Source organism: Pterocles gutturalis, unplaced genomic scaffold (genome assembly GCF_000699245.1).
Source record: "Pterocles gutturalis isolate BGI_N339 unplaced genomic scaffold, ASM69924v1 scaffold38887, whole genome shotgun sequence".
NCBI classification, from domain to species: domain Eukaryota; kingdom Metazoa; phylum Chordata; class Aves; order Pterocliformes; family Pteroclidae; genus Pterocles; species Pterocles gutturalis.
Window position 1 is genome coordinate 22,990 of NW_010109136.1, and position 22,923 is coordinate 45,912.

Consider the following 22,923-nt stretch of genomic DNA (forward strand, 5'->3'; position numbering starts at 1 on the left):
TGCCACATACTGTTCCTGCTTTGAACAATCTGCTAGCGCAGGACTGAGTGTTCTTTCCAGATGCACATCGTATTGTAATGTCTCTTGTAAAAGAGGTCAAATAACTGAGTCACAGGCACTTTTTCCTAGTTAAAGTTGTCAAAATTAGATTTTTCCCCTTTTTCTTGTTAATGAGAAACATGATTACACTTTTACGTAAAAGCACATTTCTCCCCAATAAAGGAATGAAACCAAATCCGTGTACAAGGACAGTCATGTCTATTTCGGTTTTCAACCCAAGGTAGAAAACACAAAATAAAATTTGCATTTAGGTTTCAATGAATTTGGCTTAGTATTTTGAGCCACCTTTGCAATGCTACAGTATTCCATTACAATAAAGAATCTAAAAAAGCCCAGCCTCTTTTTTCATTGTCCAAGCACAAGTTAGTGCAAAGGAGTACCATGTTCAGAGAGTTAAATTTCTTTTTCATAGTCTCAACTTCTCATTAAGCAGCATATTAACTTTAGGTTCTTGAAACAGATTTTCTTATTTATCATTATTTATTATTTATTATGTTTTATGTTTAGAACAGGAAGAAAGAGATGAACCAAAACTTGCAGGCAGACTACTGTTAAGAGATGCAAATATTATTGTTCCTTAAAAAAATATGTGTATGTGCAACCAAATATTTTGTTGTAATTCAAATTTCAGGGCTAAGGTAAATCTTCCAGGAAGCAGAAAAATACACCTGTAGAGCCAATAATACATATAAAAACCCCAACCTACCTACTATGGCAAAAAGCCTCTTATTAGATGATCATCAATCTTGTTACCTGAGAGAATTGTAGGCACGTACCTGTCAAATGATCCAAGTAGTACTGGTAGAGTTTGCACTGAATAGATGTCATTCGAACTTCTAGAACATACTCGTATTTTGGTGGCAGGAACTTTGTTAACGCTGTGTAATCTTTCCTCTGCAATTTTACAAACAGTACTTCAGTCGTATCAACATGAAAACGACTACTGAGAGCTTAAGAACTTCTGGCATCTTAAACGACAAAGCACCATGCATCAATTACCATGATTCAGACACTTCCCAACCACAAAGGGAAAAAAAAAAGCCCTCTAAATAAAATCCAGTTACAGGCATTGTCTGCAGAAGCCCATCCTACCTAGTGAATGTGGCTGTCTGCTCCTCATGTCCCCGTTCCAAGTCCTTGCGAAGCTGACTGCAACTTCAGTAGCTGCTCTGGTAACTTTGTGTATTTTAAATAATAAAACCCTTTTTTGTGAAAGTGTGGGTAACTCAAGCAGCTAACATCCATGTTTGTATCACAGATGAACTCACACTCAGGCTGTTTTCTGTTTCAGAGTACACAGCTTCTGAACACTTCCTAGGAGCAATGCAAAATTGACTTCTGTTTTCATTTTTTGGACTCTTGCACTAGTCTACTTCTCTCCACCTACCACTCCATCTAAATGGTGAACGCTGTACTGCTCCTGACCGAGAGACAGTTGCACATTTAGGAGTTAAGTGCACTCCATCGGCGCTAACCCCCCTGTGCCATGCTGCAGGATAACCTCAGCCAGCTCACTGCAAGAAAGGAGCCTGCGGGCAGCTCCCACTTGGTGCCAGCGATTACGCCACCTGCACGGCCTTGCTGTTATCCGAAGTGCAGCAAGCAGCTCTCCTGAGAACATCCTTCAGCAACAGAGTTGTCTTCTTCTACAGAAATTATATAGCAGATGGAATGACCAAAAGGGAGAGCTGCTCTCTACGGACACGATCTGCTCTGTGCAGCATGTTGTGAGAAAATCCACCTGGGCTCCGCCCGACACCGCGCAAACACGGGGTGCACAGCATCTGAAGGCACGTAAGAGTTACTTGCTATTTATGTTCCTCTTCTTGTTCTTTCAGCTTGTATCCCTGTACTGCTGTATAGATGTATAAAATTAAGTATGCTATCCTCTCACTACTATTCATACTTCCAAGATCACAATTTTATGATAAGAGGTCCTTCACCAGCCTTACATGCTGCCATAAACCTTTTTCATTCTTTCAATGTCATTCTATCTGCTTGTGGGACTATCCCACCAGGACCATTTCACCCAGCTCATGCCCACGTGACTCTTTAATCAACTACCAACAACTGCACAGCCAGGAAGAGGCACTTAGTGCCTACAGAGCGTCACACCTTCCATCAGGCTGCCGGCACCTGGCTTTGTAACGCAGAAGAGCAGTACCGTCATGCTGACAGCACACGAGGTGAAATACCATAGCAGGTTAACTGGAGAGCAAGGAATCCAGCCCTCGTTCTGGAAATCTAGGCAGTTTTGTTTTGATTTTTCATCTAAGGTCTTTAAGGTAGCAAGTTCTTCACCCTTTTGGACCTGGTTAATCTTCCTTCTCTCCTCTTGCCCATTGTTCTGATTCCCACAAATCAGAAAAAACAGGAATTCAGAACCAAGTGACAAACTATGGATCATCAGTTTTCTCTGCAGTTTTTTAGGCAGTTGAGTTTTTAAAATGTGTATTCTTTAAATATGTATATGGAATTAAAAGAGAATATTTCAAAGCAACTGATGTCCTACTCTAGAATATAATTTTCTAGTCTCCTAGCAGATGTATTTTCTAATATACATGTATGTCCTGCTTAGGATACACTGACATTTGGATAGAAGTTACAAAATATTTTCTAGTCCGAATAAATAGTACAGAGATCTAGTAATTAGTGAAAATATTTAAGTCAAAAGCAATAGCTGGATTGAACTGAGCTCTCAAATAGCAAGTTTACAGCCTTTGAGTGCTTGTAGATGAAGTAAGTCCTGCCCCTCCCTCCAGCTAAATCAAGTAATTACAGTAAAACTGTTCTTACCTGAACACATCCAGCTAGCATCTCATAGAGAATATGTGCACGCTTCTTCATCACTCTGACATCTACCATAGTAGAGTCTGCACACTGACCGTTCTGAATTGGATTTATAAATCGATTTCGGAATTCCTTAATTGAACCAAGCAAATTCTCCTTAATAAAGTTAACCATGCAGTGATCTAGGACAGAAAGATCAGACTTGAGTTGTTCAAAATGGAAAATACAGTACTGGGATTAATTCTAACAGAAAATAAATGTGTCATATCTAAAACGAAGAACCTTCTGCTGAGCAAAAACCCCCAAGCAACCCCAACATTTTCCAGAAAGGGCATCTTAAACTGACACATACTCTAGGCACAGAGATAACTTCTAAATTTAATGTCGGATTCAAAGCTACCTCATCATGTTTGTTACACAAAGTTTGAAAGCTGCTGTACACCAAAGCAACCATATAACTAAATCATATTTGCAAACATTTTTAAACAGATATAAAAGCATATTGATCAATAGGAAAAAGCATTACAGCATATTAACAAACAGGAGCAAATGTTACAGTCTAGTTTAGAATCAAATTCCCAAGACAGGAACAGAAATCACTGCTTAGTAAGTTCACTAAGAACACTGCTCTACAATGGTTTTAAACAAGTTAAATTGATGCTGCTGCAAGACCTGGTCCACCCATTTCCCCTCTGAACATTCTCTCCCTTCCCCTTTTGACATGCTGAGATCATCTGATCCTCTGGTTAGCCACATCAAGGAAGCAGACTGGCAGAAAGCTATTCGCTTCTGCACTGGTAGTTTTCTGATACTCCTCATACAGGCTCTGAGGAATCAGATGTATGTAAGGCCAGGCAAAGGGAAAGGATGGAAGAAAGGCCAGGCTCCCAACAGCTTCATTTTAATTTGGCTTAAACCATCACGGAGCCACATCTTGAGACAACGATTTAAAATGCAAAACCAGATTGTTAAGGTTTTTGTAGATATAGAAACCTAGCAAACAGCTTCAACACATCAAACTCTTTTATTCTAATCAAACTAAATCTATCTATATATTGCTAATCTATCTATATATATATGCAAAAGTATATTCAAGGAAATAAACACTTCTTAAACCAGAGAACTACTCACATTCTATAAGATTATTTTGCAGTGGTGTTCCTGTAAGAATTATTCTTCTCCTAGATCGAATAGAATTCATTGCCTTCGAAACAGCAGAGGCTTCGTTTTTCAGTATGTGCCCTTCATCACAAACAACGAAGTCGGGGCCTAGAAGGAAATAACGTTAGATCTCTTCCATCTTTTATAACCACAAAAAAACCCCGGCAGCCTAAAGAATCCAATATTTGTTCTACTGATGCTATTAAGTTTTGGGGTTTTTTTAACTTGTGTGTTTTGTGGTGGTTTTTGTGGCACTGTTGAGGTTCTCACTCAGCCTTTGCACAAGCATTCACAGTAGTCACTCCGGTAAACTACAGGCTGTTGCTTGTAAAGTCTTCACGGGAAGGATTAAAAACAGCTTTGCAATATATTCTTATAAAAATTATCTATCCGTGCAGCTCATGTGTGCATGTCTGCGTTTCCATTCACCCTGTCAAAACTTCATGAACTGCTCCTTACATCCAGCCCAGGCTGCCATCTACTGGTGCTCAGGCAATCCGCAAGGAAACCAACAACCAAGTAAGCCGTCATTTTTCATAAAGGCAACATATCAATAGGGGTAAACAGTGCAATCAAAAGTCTTATCTAAGACAAGACACAATCAAATCTGATCTGAATTACAAACGAGAGACTTGTCACCTTGTAGCCGGATGTCACCACACAAATGTCCTCAGCTTTCTTCCAGACGATAAACCCAAGGATTCTAGCCTGCCATTTTAGGTGAGTTGCACAAGGAATGCCAAACCACACCACAATACATTTCCCCAGTATGCAAAGCAACTCCAGTAGAATTATTAAGTGTTATAATTTGGGGTTTAAGATAAATAAGATAAATAATACCGAACTTGGCAGAACAGACTTACACACCCTAATGGTTTTCAGATTTGGGCTATTTCTGGAAGCTCTTTCCTTGAAAGGAGGAGTAAAAGATATTCTAGGATCCAACTAGTAACTCAGAATGATTGTTTTACCTGATCTAAACCTGGCCTCAATTCCAGCACTATCAGCCATGAAACCAGCTGAAGTCAAGCCTATGCAGCTTTGAAAAATGCTACACAAAGCCACCAGCTGGGTTCATCTAATCAGCTCTAAAAAGGCTGATTCTTGCGGTGGCAACGGATTATTTATCAGCATGGACAATCTGAAAAAAATTGTCTTTTTAACCAAGTCTAGAAGACAATTATGAATATTCACATATGAATTCCAAACACACTTAAGACTTGTCCAAGCCTACTTATTTCTGAATTTTCACATCTGCCACAGAAACATTTCCCTGTATTATTTCACGACTCTTGTACCTTCCCCAGTTTGACAGCATCCAAAACACCGAGTGGCTACACACAAAGCCTTCCTTAATAGTGACAGATCCTTTCTCTAGTCCTCATTCTAATATTTCCTGAAGAGAAAGGATCTTGCAAGCAAGCTGTTCGTGCACTGTGCAGAGCTACTCAGATGGTTTGGAGACATTTCCTAGAACTGAAGCATTCGCAACATCTCCCCGTCAGATGTGACAGCTTGCACATTAATAGATCATTCTCAGAAATAGATTTGCTCTAGTACATTATGTTTACAGTCAGAATCAAAGTACATTAGAGAAGGATAATTAAGTCTTAATTATACATTGCAATCAAAACTGTGCAAATACCTCAGAAATCAGTTTCAGTACAGACTGTGATTCATTAAGTGGTTAGTTAAAAAAAAAACCCACAAGCAAAAACCCCACCTCCAACCCTGTTGTTTAGTGTAAGTGAATGATAGTAAAAATATGAAAAAAATATCTTAGTAAAATCATCTGTGGTTTGTTTGGCAGGCATGTAGCACTGATATCTTGAACTAACATCTTGGCTACAATTCAGGGGCAGGGATTTTCATAAATTTGTGGGTTTCTTCCTTGTTCTTAAACAACATGAATGCAATTCATTATGGACAGAACATTTCTCAAAATATTATAAAGGAATGTAAAACTTAAATGAACCTCAAGGGATCATTCAGTCCATTTTCTTCATCTGAGATAAGAGTTATGAGAAAGGGACACATCCTCCCTGACAGAAGTAGGAAACTCCATGACCTCTCTTTCGCTGAAACACTGTGCAATAACACCTCATTTAAATGATCTCTGCTGCAAATCAGAAAAAATTGTTTCCCTTCTCCAGCTGACGTGAAAACCAACTGATAACAGTCCTTTCAGTAACCAGCTCTTACATGGTGGAAAATTTGCCAGTTGAGTTGTGGTTTTTCTAAGCTAAAAAGCTGTACTCCTCCAATCCTTCTTCAAAGATCATGCTCTTCCATCTTCTTATCCTTCTGCTGCACTTGCACATGTTCATATATTCATATACGTGAAACATACTCAGTGACAGATCTACGGATATACACACAGTTCTCCTTTTCCTCTGAAGTCCATGAGAACTTCAGTCTGCTTTATACAACTGCCAATTAAGGAGCAGCTTCCAAGTTAAACAGTAATGGAATTTTTATTAGAAGCAAAAAAATGTAAAAAAAATGCAGAGTTACTGAAATGTTACTTGCTTGCTCTGTAAACTGAAAGCACGACAGCTATGGACAAACCAAAGAGCATTTCATCAGCTGCAGAAAGCATTATGGGAAACCATTTGTTCCTCTGCACGTATATATAATCCTGCTATTATTGCACATTGCAGAGCTAGTTAATCAATGAAATCACTTCTCACACTACTTCTCCACCCATAAACTTTGGCTAAACTTTCCCTCCCTGGTCCCCTCTTCTGCAGTACACAGAATACAAGCTCCTACTATAGAAGATGCCTACCCTCGCAGTACTCATTCGAACCAGACACAGACCATTAAATTATCACTCAAATACCAAATTAGCAACTTTTTAAATTAAAAATGTTCCCAGAGGCAAAGCTTTTCCTATTTACAGTCACAGCAGTAAGCCAGCACATAGCCTCCTAACTCTTCCACTGGCAGCTGGCTGTACTGCCAGCGCTGGGATTCACAGACAGCAAGAATCAAATCTCCTCCTGTGAGATACGTCTCATCCATTGAGCCAATCCAAATGTCTCCAAAAACTAATGGATAACAACAGATGAATGCTTCTGTCTTTTTGTAATTAGTTAAAACAGAGAAAGAGCTGAAGCAACATAAAAATAATTATGGAGTTATTTCACGGTTCCTAGTGGTCTGATGCCATCCCACCAACCAGCTAGTCCAAGAAGAGAATAAACCAGGGAGCTCCACGTTCATATGAAATTATTCAAAGCCTACAAGGCTCAATGTGCTGCAGTTTCTGAACTTGATTAAATCTACAAAAGTCAAAAACCTAATCACAAACACCGCTCTATCTCATTGTCCTAAGCTGTCTAAAGAGGTTTGGAAGTAGAGTAGAACCACACCAACAAGCAAGATGTAAAAACCAAAACCTCCACAAGAGATGGGGCAGGGAAGGTTACACAAGTCCCTGTTTACATGCCCAACACGCCACCTCGCTCCACAGTCCGATATTTCTGAAGTTACATAAATACAAATCCATGAAGGATTGCTATAAAACCAGAGTCACTTCAAACTATCTTGCAAAGAACACAATGCTAACAAAAAATATCTCTACTAAGAAAAGTTTCCAGTATTTTTTCCTGTAGTCATTTCTGTATTTGATCTAATAGAAAAGACAGTTATAGAAGTCTATTTACAAAAACAGATGGGCTGGTTTCTGTACAATCATTTCTGTAACTCAGCAAAAGCCAGCAAATAAAATGTGATAAATCTTACTAACATTGTTTAAAATTATTTGCCCAACTGATTTCCATTTGCAAGATTAGCTCATATAAGTAAACCAGAAAGTACAACATATAGAATGAAACTTGTATTAATTTTCACTTACCTGGATCAACTAAAGCTTTATTAAATATTTCTTTAAGTTTTCTACTCTTCACATTCCTGCCTTGTGCAAGATTACGATACATCTCATAGCCTATTATCATCACACCTCCTTCATCTTGCCAGCGCTGGAGCATATAGCTTCTCTCTTGAGGGCGTTTCACAGTTGCTAGCTCACAGACCTTTCAAAGGGGGAAAAATACACTTGAATGTCTTTGAAAATACCAAAGCACCAGCGTAACTTCTAAATACCTAAGGTGTATTAATGCAAGTACATTTTCCCATATTTAAAGTGCATTCTTTAGCCTGTATTTGGAGTGGTGGAGCTTCCCAATTACGTAAACAGTTCAGATATTTCATTTTTAAGAACTCTTTATAAGCCTTATACCTCTAGTTTCTCCTCATCTTCTAAACCTTCTTGCCATTTTTCAAACTCATTCAACCAGTTCAAGGCAGTGTTCAGTGGACACACCACCAGAGCTGTCCGAAAATCCAGCTTGTCACACAGCAGGACTGTGTGAAGAAAACTTACAACCTGCAAGAGGAAAAAAAACCAGACAAAAAGCCAAATAAAACACTAGGAAAGAAACATACAAGTATATATTCACATATAAAACTTACCAACAACAGTCTTGTTCAAACATTCTTTTTCTGTTTGTTAAACAAGTCTAAGCTTAAAAATTTTAAATACACATGTATTTTGAAGTCATACACTTACTCTGTGTTACATGGCTGCATCCATCCTCCACACGCAGTTTTGAATTGCGCCAGACAGCTGAACGATTTCATAAATAAGGAACCCTCCCTTTACATTTAACCAATCATTTTAATAAACTAAAAACTTTTAGTAGGTAATTTTAAAGCTTTCTCTCGATATTTGCCCCAAGTATTAAATAAGTTGACCTCACAAATGTATCAAGTTTCTTGAAAGTGAACTTCAGTCTTAAATCAATGTTTTCCACATTTTTGCGACATCTTGGCAAATTCTCTCAAAAGAGCTCTGAAGCAGGTTACTGAAATGCTTTCCAAGCATTCACCCTGTAGCCAGACTGGCTGTTATCTCACAAATGATGACACCTCCTTGAGGCTTGAGAAGAAAAACTTAAATCTTCTGATGTCACACAGTGTTTCTGCTGGGCTGCCTGTTTTTCAGCAAAATAAATACAGGACTAGAGGTAACTAGAGGTTTTTTGCACAGTTCTTTACAGATCAAATCTTGGTATCTGGCATCTCTGATTTAATACAACACTGCTCAAAGTGATTTCAAACTGCATGGCTATGCTTGGAACACTGGGCAAACAACTACTTTTAGATGCTGCAATACAAAAATAACTACTAGTGGTCTTGCGATCGAGACAAAAGCATCTCGTGTTCAGATGCAAAACTACCCGGGAAGACTAATCACAGAAGTCCTATGTCCTGGACAGCCAGCAAGTCCCTAATTGGCTTATTTCCCTGATCCTTTACTGACATTCTTCTCTACAGTTTGCAAAGTCTGCTAAAACTTATCACTAATTTAGCTCTTTTAAGAGTGAAACAACAAATGACATTACAGAGTGCAGTGGAAGGACTGGCAAATGACCACGTAAGGAAAAAAGTAACTATCCAAGCTACAAACACTGGCCATAAAAATACTCGATACATATTTGTAACTGTGGCTTTCTTTGATTATCAACAACAGCCAAAACAAATGTCATGAACACATCTGGATCACATATAAGAATATCTTCTGCCATGGAATATCTCCAGGTGAAGTATACCGTGTCTAAATTGTAAGTGTACAAAGTCACCTAGACTGCACTGCTACATAAAAGCGCAACAGTTCTGCAAAATATCGCAACAGATGATGTTGAACTGTCTTAGGAACAGAGGTTCCAGAAGCCTGTCTCCTACTAGCTGTATTTTCTTGTTCTGAGTTGCAAGGGAGCTACACATGACTTACAATTAAGTACAACCTTTTCCCATGAATATCAATGATTACCTAACTTAATTTTAGATATTTTAGAAGCAGAGAAGCACAAGCATGTCTCAGAACTTTTATAGTTGTATACTACGAAACCAACTTCTTTCTCAAGACCTCTTTACAAAATGTTTTCCTCCAGCAATCCTCATTGAGCCACTGCTTATGAAACAGTGAGTTTTACTATGTTCTGGAAGTCATTAGAACTGCCTTTTTCTGAATCGGCTTTTGAGAACAAGCTACAGACCAGAAACCAACATGATTTTTGCTTCTTACCTGTAATGTTTTCCCCAGACCCATACAGTGAGCAAGAATGCATCCAGAACCAGGAGATGTCTTTGTTTTCTTCACAGATTCACAACAGCAATCCCACATGAACTGAACACCTGAAGAAAATGGTTGAAAAATTTCTTATTAATAATTAATTTTATTAAAGTTCACCTGATAAGAGATAGGTGTGATAACTAAGATCATGATAACTCTCAGAAAAGCAGTTCTCAGGATAATTATTGATTCATTTCTGTCCAATGGGTTGTATGTGGGATGATCTGAACTTAATATAGTCACAGTTTTCACTGAAGATGTGGCAACTGGGTTAGAAAATACTACTGTGGAGACTGCAGATGACTGCAATCATGGGGACCTGGAGGAAAGCAGAAACAGAACAAAAAGTGACAAGGACTTAATGAAAAGACTAAAATGATCTTGGTAAATTAGCAAAATTATCTGAAACCAACTAGAAGAAATTCTGCCAAGACAGATCAGATGAGTTCTATGCTTAAAGGGGAAAAAAAAAAAAATCAAGTAAGAACTGTGACAGCTGCAAAAGGGAAGGAAATATACGCTACATAACAAAATGCATTAACAAAGCGAGGGTCTGCTGGGTGATTTTTTTTGTTCTTCGCAATATATTTACTGGGGAGTTGTGTTCTACTGTGCTATACTCAGCACAGATGAGGCTTCCTGGTTCAGGGCACCTCCCTGTACGAGCTGAAACAAGTCCAGAAATCTCTTAGTAAATGGAATGGTTGTAGATTATGAACTTTGAGAAAAATTTAAAATAACAGAATGAGTTGTGAAGAAAATTATCATTCGTTATTCTCCTTTTCTCCTTCTTCACTAGAAGGAGAATATGGAAAGAAGTTGGTTTGACGTGCAGTCATGTCAGGTATCAGGAAAAAAATTTTCTGTTGAGAAAGCCAGGAAAACAGTGCAATATTTTTAAATTTTCACTGAAAACTGTAAAAAGTGAATATACCAATTCTCAATAGAATGGGTAAACATCTATTTGATTCTGCCTCAGTGTGGACAATTAGATGATTCTGAGAACCCTTCCAACTTTACATTTCTAAGCTTCTTTGGTTTGTAAAACAGAACTATCTGTTGCTGATGTCATTTACTTCTGTTCAGATGTTCCAAAAATAAAACATTAAACCTGACATTCTGGCATTTGCCTGTCAAGGAGTTTTCCTTATGATTCTAATTCAGGTTGCAGAAGGTGCTGTGCCAGGGCTTGGGGGGACGAGGAAATTTAAAACTCTTTCCTTACCATCTACTTGGTGTGGTTTCAGTCTGGTAACTATACGCCTGTGAACCTGCACTAATGGTTCTTTGGTTTCTTCATCTTCATCTAAAACCAGCTTAGTTGTAATGGGACATTTCAGAGGTGAAGCATCTTCTATCTCTATCACCTATAAGCAGAAACAGCGCATCACAGCAATGCTTCATATGTGAATAATACCAGGGATTTGACAGACACTAACTTTAGCAAAATTGGAAGTAACAATTTATTTAGTAAAGAGATATCTTAAACTCTTCACTATGCATCACAACGTATTTTGGGAGAGTGCTTTTCCCATGGAAAGTGAAGCAGTAGGCAACTGAAGCAGCCTTCTAAAGATTGCAGTAGTCTGAAATCAACTGACCACTGTTAACCTGCAGGTTAGCCACAAATAAAACTCGTGGCCTACAAGGATACATATAAGTACCTTTAAAAGTACTTATCAAGTTAAAATTGAGGTAGAAATGTTCATCTTAAAACATGAACAATTCAACTGTCTAGCATTTTGCAAAGAAAGCAGAACATACCTCTCTTAATTTATCTCTCTCGCGTTCTCTTTCTGCTATTCGTTTTCTTCTTTCTTCTTCTTCTTTAAGTGCATTCTGTGTTTCTGTTCTCAGCTTATCATCTTTAATAATTTTCCTTATTTTCTTCCTGCCTTTTCCAGGAGATTTTGAATCATCATTGTCCTCATTCTCAGAATTACTCTATTCAAAATGAAATAAATTAAGTATTAGCAAGAAAATCATGGCACAGACCACAAAATCCTCGACTTTTAGACAAGCTCCCAAAAATTTCCATATACACGGGTGGACTTTAGCTCATAAGAAAAAAAAAAAAAGATACTTTTTTTAAAACAAGTTAACCATCACGATGAAGGAAGTGCCACCTTAACTAGAATGTATCCTGAGATATTCAAGGTAAGTCCAGCTGTGCAAAGGCAGTGCTGAAGATACTGTTATCATTTGATAGTAGCTAATGACTATTAATAAAGAACTATTTTTCTGTTCTAGTGGTGCTAGATCAGACCAGCTATCACCTACTCCACAGAGGAAAAGAAACCCTAATACTAGGAAGGTCTTAATCTACTATTTTTGTCATCTTCTACATTTTGTTTAAAAACTCCATTTAATTAAACGTTTTATTGCATTTTGATCAAGATCTAGACAAGAAATGGCTTTAGTTAACCACAATGGTTTTTCCCCATAATGGTACCATTTTACAAATTCTAGCACTGAATTAACATTGAGAAAAGTTACAGTTTTTCACTGTCCTTCCTACAGAGCTCTTTGAGATACTCAGGTCGCTAAGCAGTTCGCAGAAGAGACAGGAACTGCTTTTCCCATTTATTAATCCAAACCACAATATCGTACCTTATTGTTGTTTTCACTTGAAGAATCCTCTTGAACCTTTATACGCCTTCGTTTCTTTTTCTGTTTGTAACTGCGCTGGTTTTCTTCCACCTCAGCCTTCTTGGCAGACCTATTAAAAAAAAGAAAAATTAAAAAAAGGGCAGTCTTCCCGATTAACAATAATAATTCATTGCCTCACTGAAAAAGAATGATTAAAAAGTACATGAACTACATTGCTAATTAATAGAATATATACTCCTTCTGTGCAATCAGGGGTTTACTTCCAAATTCCTTCCTCCCCCTCAACCCACTGGGCACACATAGCAACAGTCTGTTCCAGACAACCCTGAAGAACGTCAGAATCGTTAGGTATTAGCTTTCTACTGCAATCTACCACTCCTCAATTGACATTGACACACTTGGTGTAAAAACGCTCACTTCTTGTTAATCTTTATTTTGTACTGGCTCATCAAATTGCTGTGTACCACATACTGTGGTACAAATTCAAAATTCTCGTATTTGCTTTGAGCTAATTAGCAGATACCAAATTATAGACAAGTATTATCAAAGGTTTGAAGGACTGATCCAAAGTCTTTCATTTTTACCATCTCACTGCCTCAATTGCACTATTAGAAACCAAAAACCAAACGCAGGATAAGCATAGTTAAGTTTCATTTATACCTTGTTCTTGGACGTTGGTCATCTTCAGACTCACTGACTTCTTCACTAACTGCAGATTCATGAAACTCGGAGTCATTTGAATCATCGCTGCTCACTTTAAAAACAAAGTATGATTTCACATTGAATATTACTGCACAGTTAGCAACATTACGTATCTTCTAATTATACAACAAGCTTTAAGATCGACGAGCACTGCAAAAGTTCATTTCAGACAGTATGGGATCATTAAACGTATTAATAAGAAGGAACAGGAATATAGGGGTACAGAGTAGAAAAGCTTAACATGTAAGCCCCAGCTGAGTCCTGATGGACAGTGTATTATGCCAACAAGACTTTATGCACGAATACATCTAAGTACAGTTTACAGGCAAACGACAGAAAGCATTATATTAGACAGCGTCACATTTCAAAGTGGGTGAGGAGAAGAGAACACAATGGGGAACAGTACAGAACTTCAGAAAACAAATGACGACTTTTATTTAAACAGAAGCTTTTGTTTCAGATGTTTTAGATGTGATTTTATAATCATACTTCACAACTCACACAAACAACCCTTATTTACTAACACATGCAATTAGATAACTGTATTTGTGGCTTGAAATTTCTTCAGGTAATGCAAGTTTAAGTCCAATTCAAAAGACAATTAAAAATACACCTAATCCAGTAGCATGACGTAATATTTCCATAACTACTTTCAGGAGCCACCACTGGCGTTCACAGGTAATTAAGACCAGCACGCCTTTACACCTTTATCATTTCACTTTGACCTTGAACACGATGGCAAGCTGAGGCGTTTTATGAATAACAAGGTTTAAAGGAGAGATTGTTCTACATACACGGGGAAATGTAGTATGAATAACATAGGGCTAAAAAACAGAGAGCTGAAATAAAGTATACTGTTCTGCTTAACTTAACCTAAAGAATCCTGAGAATTAGTCTGGCTGCATCTTCCTTGCACGTTGCCACTGTAATTTACAATTACTTTTCTTGAGAAATGTTGTTGGTAGAGTTACAAGGGAGGAATAGCATGAACATACATTCAGATAAAAATCAGAGTTTTCATTAAAGAAAAGGATAAACAAATTGCATTGCGACTTTTAGTCTGCAGAACACCCCAGAGATGGCTAGCATTAGGGTGAAACTAAGAACAGGAAAATACTGTGCAGCCTTCCTTCCGCTGCCCATGAAACACTATCAACATCTACAGCAACCAACACAGCAGTAAGCATTTATCTTTACTAGCGCTCCCCTCCTCTGCTGCAAATGATTAAATGCAAGGGCCTGGCAGAGTCTTTGTTCTTGCATACAATGAAAATGAAAAAATCCAAGTCACGCATCATTTCACAGTGCCATCTGGTGTTCAGCTAAAGCCTGCAACGTTTAAACTGTAGGATGGAGAAATTTGTGATGCACAAGGGCCAACTAACACTCCAAGTTAAAGAGATAAATTAAATAAAGGACAAGATTGATTTTCACAAATTAGACATACTGGGCTTGCCTCTGTTATTTAAAGTTAATATTCTAAGACTCAACGAGTTAATCCAATCCAGAGGATAAAACAGGCAGAGAGAGCTCCATTTGTAGTCAACATTTTAAATAAAACTATTTATCAAACACAGATAAGAGAGTTCTAGATGTAACACACAAGGAAGTTTATACAGAGATCTTAAAATTATGGAGCGTCAGATCTCCATTCTGACATGCTTTGGACTTATTTTACAGAAGCAAGCACTTTTTGTGATAAAAACCATTCGGATTATGTACCTTTCCTTCTATTTCTGCGCTTCCCTTCTTTTTTCTCTTTTGGTTTCACCTTCTTCTCTTCACCAGATTCCCCGTCACTCACTGTCAGCTTGTGCCTCAGCAGTCTGTGTCTGTACCTAGGCTTCTTGGCTGATTCTTCTTCCTCTGAATCCGATTCAGAATTATCCTCCTTTTCATCCTCTTCTGTAAGAGATAAGAGTCAGTACAACATGCACGCTGGTCATTCTTTTCTTACTTAAATTTGGGAAGAATTAACATCTGAATTAAGTCAAGCTAAATTCTGAGCTTTTTCCAAGAAATCATAGGCAACAACATACCGTTGTTCCCTCAAATTATTTTTGCTGCCTGAACACTTGGAATATCTGTTCCAATGACTGTGTATGTCAGTCAAATCTCTCCCATGCATTTGCACATCTTGCTGATCCCTACCCATTATTCCTCACAGATCCCTAGGACTTCTAAATTGGTTACAAAAATCAGACTATTAACAAAAAAATACAAAAGAGTAAAAGAGATGATAATCCTCATTATCATGTACACTGGCCACTACTTGGCAACTACCTACCAACATCAATGACAGGTTTTTTGTTGAAAACTCGGAGAAACTTCAATAATTATAATTTTCCCAAGTAACCTTCAAAATTATAACAGGTGCTACAGCACCACTTTTTCCCAGATGCTTTTTGGTGCTCACCATCATCTCCTGCGTTTTCATTTTGCTTTCCAGTTTTCTTTTTTCTTTCATCCGATTCATCATCTGAAGATGCATCCTCATCAGAGGAAAGATTGGCTTTGATTTCTTCTAAAAGCATTTTCTTGGCAATTCTTTGAAGTAAAACAGAAAAAACTATTTATTCCACTGTTCAAGTAAATGTATGAACGATAAGTGTAATCCTATACCATTCAGAATTTAAAAAAAAAAGGGTTGAAAGCTGAACAAAAGAAAGACACATGATGAAAAGTCATTGTGGCAAGGCAGGATATATCAGCAAAAATCTCATGTTAAATGTAATGTGTTAACTTGCTTTCAGAAAGCAAATCTGTATAATGGTTCTTAGAAAACAAGTTTCATGCTTTACTGCAAGACTGGAGACAGCTTTAAAACACACAAACATTTCACTTTCTTCATGGTCTATTTGGATGGACTCTTGGCAGTTCTGGGATAAGCACCTATGAGAGTTCTAAGTGTAACAGGAATGCGAAGATGCTGCAGACCAAACCCTAATAATCAAATAATTCCCCCCAGAAACAATTGTCATGTTTACTTGATTTAAATCAATGAGATTAATTTCCTGAGGCACTGAATCTGCTTGACTAGTGCACATGTAAACAGCACTAGTTTTAAAACCAGTGTGTGGCTGAATGCGTGTTTTAAACAAGGACAAAAAGATTATTGCAATGTGCATTAACTCACAGGTTTAAAAAAAAAAAAAGAAAAGAAAAGAAAAAATAATTTAATGCTCTGCCTCTACACAGCTCGCCTTCAACAGCGTTACCATTCTAACTGCCTGGGCCCAGCCTGCTGCAGAAGAGACGCTGCAGGAATCGAAGCAACTCGTGATGTCTCAAGACAAGCGGATATTTAATGCCTTCGGAAAAAACCCCAGACTGAATCCCGTATGTAACCACAAGCACTTGTCCTATAGCAACTACAATGAAAAAATATATGTGCGTATACACATACACACACAAAAGATTTATCAAACATTACAGGACCCGAACTTCAAAGAAAAATTATGATCTTATTTCCTGTTCCACAAATTGTTTGCTCAGCTTCTCACAGCTCCATTTCAGCACAAGGATGTTTTCAGCTAACATATGAGAAGTTACTATGGAAAAATTATTTCTTGACATGCTCTTGCAACATAAAAAAAAAATCTTATATGAATCTATCCAAGGCAAAATACAAAAGGACATCTCAAAAGCACAGGAAAACAGTGGACTCATCTGAGAACTCGTACTTCCAGAGGAAAAAAAAAGTCCTGAAAGAATGAAACCAGGCCTTCCCCATATAAATACCAGAAATACTATCGTTTTCATTCCATGGTCGTCAATTTTAAATTAAATTTTTTTTTCAAGGTCAAATCTATTATGTCGTGCCTTTCAGGAGAATTACTGTATTGTGTATGCACACAGATCAGAATGGGAAAGCTTTTACACCAGTCAAAACAATAGCTCAAAAACCACAAAGCTGAACCACAATCTAGGCTTCAGTGGGAAACGGCACAGGAACAGGGATCTCCTAAGTACAGCTTCGTATACATTAGAACGGTGCTACTTTTATGTAGTGCTGTAAAATAGGCTTTAAGGAATCTGCATTTCCTTTTTCAGCATGTAGCATGTCCCTGAAACAAAGGAACTTTTCAAAGGGAATTTTCCCAAGGTATCTCTCCTAACACTTCATACAGTATTTTCTATTTTTTGAGTGGCAGTGTATTTTCCAAAAAGATTCTAAGACTAACATAAATTCAGTGATTATAAACAGATGGAAGCAAAATGGTTTAATAAACATTTAAGATTGCTCAGTGAGTCACAGACTATATCCATCAGCACCCAAAGCAGCCCCCCCACCTCTGAGAAACAGCTTGCAAAGAAATAGCTGATGAAAACTTTACAATACAGTCCTCTTGGTAAGCTTTAATTCCATAGATATCAACAGATCGCAGCGTCAATCCAATGAAAACTTACTAAAGTCCATAGATAAGTAACATCCTCTTCCAAATGTTTTTTGCATTAGGTCCTCCCAGAGGATTTGGAAAAGGGACTTAAGTTTGTTGTTGTTTTTTTTAAACCCCACCACATCATGTATAATAGCAACAGGAATGAATAGCTCCTTATACAGGAAATTAAGACTATACTTCTTCCATCTCTTAAGGGTCAGAACTTTTTCTTCAAAATGAAATTACTTCGTTGGTTTCTCTTTAAAAGTTTTTAACGTACATTATGAACCTTGAATCCTAGTCCAGGAAACACAGACAACAGCAGTTTGGCTACTTTTCTTGCTCAAATATCATTCCCAAAGTTTTGCTTTGGAAGAGGAAAAAAAAAAGTAGAAACACTAAAAAGAACTGCAAAATTTTAAAAATTCAACCCTGAAAGTATTGCCTAGTAATACTGCCTTGGATTTCTTTTGGATTGTCCTGAATTGCATTAGCAAAGTTAACACAACTTGATTGTGGATAACACAACACTTACCTTTCATACAAGTCACCTTTAAAAATCTATCTACATATTTCTAAACAAAGGTTGACTTTGGTTCTTAACAAAAGAAGACGTACATTTTTATGTGCTCTTTTATGAAATTTTTAAGGAAAAAGAAAAAGCAAACGTATCATTCACCTAAAAATACCATGCACAAAATTTACTATCCATAAACAGAAGATGCTATTATTTTCCTACTAACCATCATCATAACCACCAACCACAGTGGGTAAACTTAGTAGTTTCTAATTAATTAGTTATAATGATGTTAATAAGTTATTGCTTTTATACTGTGTGATAGAAAATTAGACATTTTTTTAGGCAGGATAAAGATTCAACCACCTTCAATCAAACTGAGACAGAACGGTTTGGTGAAAGACCTACATTCTCTTCCATGTGTCCTGCAGGTATGATGTCAGGCTAAAAATATACAACGTTGTTGAGATGTTCAGAATTTAAAAGATTCTTATTTTTAATGTAAATACATATCTGGTAGGAATTAAAAGTGTAAGCAATGTACAAACCAAACAGATTAAGCCTTGTAAATGCATCTGACAAATGACTGATGTAACAAAATGGTTTATATGAATTAGAATAAATTGAGTATTAGACTCTTAAAAATAGTTTTAAATTAAATTCTATGTGGTGCAGGAAAATATATCACATTTCCAAAGATATAAACCCATTTAAAGTGACCAGGTTTCTAAGCTAAGAAACTTCATATGCCAGCTTTAACATTTGAATATTTGCATTAACATCAAATTGCAAGAACCAAGAAAACCAAGCTATGACAGTGTGAAGAATCCCTCACTCGCATTCTTTCATAGAAACCCATGAAAATCAAAAGATATCGTAATATTTACTCAGGTCAAGGACATAAAAGATATTCTTGGCCAACCAGATGTAACAGCTGAACACTAGAAACAAATTTAAGAAGCACAGAGAGCTGTATAACCTCCAGCACAGGATTTCAGGTACTTAAAAAAAAAAAATTAAAAAAAAAAAAATCTCTGCATTTCATTCATTTCTGCCACTGATCTGCTGTGACCTGGTGCATGTCATGCTGCCCCACTCCACCTCACCTAACCATATCATGAGATCTGTATAAAGGACATTTTCCCAACATGTATCTATACAGTGCCTGACACAGAATGGGACTGCAATCTCCAGCAGGACATATAAAAACAACTCTAGAATAATATATAATTTTATATAAACCAGGATTTAAATATATTTCACCTTTGTAAGAATGACACCAACAATATGTATTTATAAATAATGAATTGGTTACTATCTATTTTTTAACTTACACTAAAAGAAGACAAGGGATAGGCAAGCTGAAGTTACCCAGGGGTTGCTTAGTCACAGTATAGGACTACTTTAAATTCTCCTTCAGACATTGCAGCAAAAATGGAATAGCAGGTACAGCCTCCCATGATGTGGAGCTTAGTCCACATGTAAGTCACACCATTCTGTTCATGAATTTTAGAGTGCCAATAAGCTGGACTCATTTATAGGTCGTCAAAAATCTTGGTGAGACAGTTCTGCCACTGTAAAAATAATTTTTCTTCTTAAAAAGGCATAATTTCAACTATTAGTTAATTATTGTGATGTATTATTACCAATTAGATTATATCAACTCACACGCAGTGTTCATAAATACCTACTAATTATATGGAGAGATAAGGTCACCCAAACAAGCCTTTGGGCAGGGGAGGACATTTTTACGTGGTTAATAAAAGCCACCATTCTTTCAGCTAGAGGACTACCAATTAAATGGGCCTTTGGTATATTACTAAAAAATTTAGAACCATTTAAAATATATTTTAAGAGTTGAATATTTGGATGAAGTGTCAAACACGTTTAAAAAAATATATATAGTGAAAACTGTCAAATACCTTTTTCTAAATACTGTCCTGTCTTTGTTGAAACAGTCTGATTTTTGAGCTGTCAGAGTTGTATTAAATTAAATGCTTGGACAAGAAAAACGTTTTACAAAAATTTATTGCAACCATCAAATACTTAAAGGCATTCTGCATCAAATACACTATGAACTTCTTAATAAACAGAACTACTGCAAACATATTAAACAGTACCATTTAAAAGATCAGAAGGACCAATAATAATTACACAACAGAAGATGAAAGCATACAGCACTGTACGTCATTTTATGACCCACTTGGATATCGCATTTTGGCAAAGATGATTTCAAGACTATTAATATTCTTGTCATGCACATCCAAAGGTATGCAAATAACAGAACATCTAAACTAGAGACTTGCAAACATGAGAGTTCCCACACTACAAATACCCAGTAGGTAATATGTACCCTCTTTGGCCTGGAAGTAAATAGGCAATTTATCGGAATAGTAGGTAAACTATTTAACCACTTTGTGTTGAGTAAACATAAGAACAAGCTCTTAACTTCTTGAAATTTGTTCCATCTTTTTACATTTTATATATCTGATTTTGGTGCCAAGTACAATGTGTGATGAATGTAAAAATCAGACTACAGTTACCAGTTAACAGGTCTGAAGGTTGACAAAACTGTTGACAAAACACCTCCCCATCTCATAAATATATATTCAAAGTATCTCTAAACAAAAACTTCAGAGACTCAGCTTAAAAACAAAGTACAGAAACTGATTTTTAAAGCCCAAATTCATATTACTGATTTGTTGGTTATCAATTGGGTTTATTTATTTCCCAATATAGCTCTTAAACTAATAATTAAGATCTGCCAGTAACATTTGTATGGTAAATACTGAACTTTGATAAAACTGCTATGGCTTAATTATCAACCAGGAACACTTGAGAAACAAACAAAAAAAGAAAAAAAGGGAAAAAAAAACAAAACCAGGACTGAAATTAAAGCATCTTTTGAAAAAAATCTTGTATTACCAACGTTTACATGTTCTGCTTATGACCCTGTGCTGTCAAGTCCCTAAAGAGCATATTTCTTCAAAAGCTGATTTATTTGATGAAATTTAATGACTGAAAACAAGCAAGAACTACATCAGCAGCAACATTTTGATGTCAAACTGAGGTCCATAAAGGATATAAAACAGTGTTTTTAAAATTTACTTCAGCCACAGATCAAAACATACAACTCTGCGAAACAAAGATACGATATTCTAAACTAGTAAGGCTCAGAAGCAGAAAGAAACTCCATTAATAGCTGTGCAAAGCTATGAAGCTGGTCCCATACATGCTATATGGCAAACAAAAAAAAAATCAGTTTCTGAAATACTGTATAAAAATTTGTTGAACAACTCTTTAGTCTAACTACAATAACTTCCAAAAAGAAACTGTGGCTCAAAATTGAACAATACTTCATGTTGTGCATTCACTCGTTAGGAAATAAAGCTTTTACATTTTCTGCCCAGGCTAATTCTGATGACTACAATGGTACTGGTAAAACATGAAGTCTCAACTAACTATATCTTACATAGATTCATTTTTATTGAACCTGAAACTGAAGCAATAGATATAAGCCACAATTCTGAAAATATCTATGCAAAGACTTAAAATGTATATGTATAATCATATGTATAACTCATACTAGTTGAGCCTATGCACAGTGCTTGTAGAATCAGGGCCTAAACTATCACATTAGTCACTTCAGGTATTCTTTAGTGGATTAAAATTTAGTTTAATTAACAGCTGAAAATATCTAATACTGTTTTCTCCCCATTTGTGTTTTCTCTTTATTGAGAAATGGTGTTTCAATCAAAAAAAGCAAATTATGTAACAGTAATAACCAAGTTCAATCTGACAATATTTTAGCACTGCATATTGCACAGATGCACATTTCTACCTTCTATTCATACAACTAACTGAAAATCCCAGTTATCAGAAGTAGATTTCTACCTGCCTGAATTAAATACTTGTCACAAACCTCACACTTTCAATGGGAACATAAAAAGCACAGTGCTGCAGTGCGTTTATAACACACCCTATGCAAGGTGTGTTAGCCAACACTTCTAAAATACTTTCTTTGCTTTTCTGGATTTTGGCCTCTGTTTTCTGGCCCCTTGTTCAAACTTGCGGGAAGCAGCCCGTGAGCGAGTCTTTACAAGGCAGGCAGTCGTGGTTTTTACAACCTGCTTGCTCTTCCGTTGCGCCGGTTTGCGCCCACGCCTAGGGTGTGTTATAATCTTTTTTAAGTCCTTACGGATGGTATCATACCTATTCTCAGGATCGTCATCATCATCATCTTCCTCCTCCTCCATTGGAACAGCCCTTGATTTAGTCTCTCCCTCATCTCCTGGGGGAGGAAGGGGAAACAAAAAACCAGAAAACATGAACACCTGATACATGTAAAATCAGCAATGAACAACACAGTGCATGAACTAGTGAACTATTGTCTCCATCAAGAATCTCCACGTAAAAATAAATTAGTAATACCGCCACCTTCCTACTAGCAAACAAAAAAGCCAGTTACCTATCTTGACATAGAAATATTTTTATTAATAGAAGTATCTAGCTTTTCAAGCAGCACTTTTATCCACATTCTGCTTGCTACTACACACAACTTG

The 22,923-nt window shown here is 36.8% G+C and overlaps 1 protein-coding gene across 1 annotated transcript in view; it reads right to left on the reverse strand.

The window, feature by feature from the left end:
• The window catches only part of ATRX (alpha thalassemia/mental retardation syndrome X-linked), a 58,458-nt gene that overhangs the window by 16,962 nt on the left and 18,573 nt on the right, over window positions 1–22,923 (reverse strand). Inside the window, exons 9-21 of the mRNA XM_010072887.1 lie at window positions 22,574–22,652; window positions 15,879–16,009; window positions 15,185–15,367; window positions 13,421–13,514; window positions 12,761–12,869; window positions 11,915–12,094; window positions 11,376–11,517; window positions 10,103–10,212; window positions 8,255–8,401; window positions 7,871–8,048; window positions 3,982–4,119; window positions 2,857–3,032; window positions 837–954 (exon numbers count right to left, since the gene is read on the reverse strand). Of these exons, the coding sequence (XP_010071189.1) occupies window positions 837–954; window positions 2,857–3,032; window positions 3,982–4,119; window positions 7,871–8,048; window positions 8,255–8,401; window positions 10,103–10,212; window positions 11,376–11,517; window positions 11,915–12,094; window positions 12,761–12,869; window positions 13,421–13,514; window positions 15,185–15,367; window positions 15,879–16,009; window positions 22,574–22,652 (1,785 nt within the window). The remainder of the gene's footprint in view (window positions 1–836; window positions 955–2,856; window positions 3,033–3,981; window positions 4,120–7,870; window positions 8,049–8,254; window positions 8,402–10,102; window positions 10,213–11,375; window positions 11,518–11,914; window positions 12,095–12,760; window positions 12,870–13,420; window positions 13,515–15,184; window positions 15,368–15,878; window positions 16,010–22,573; window positions 22,653–22,923) is intronic.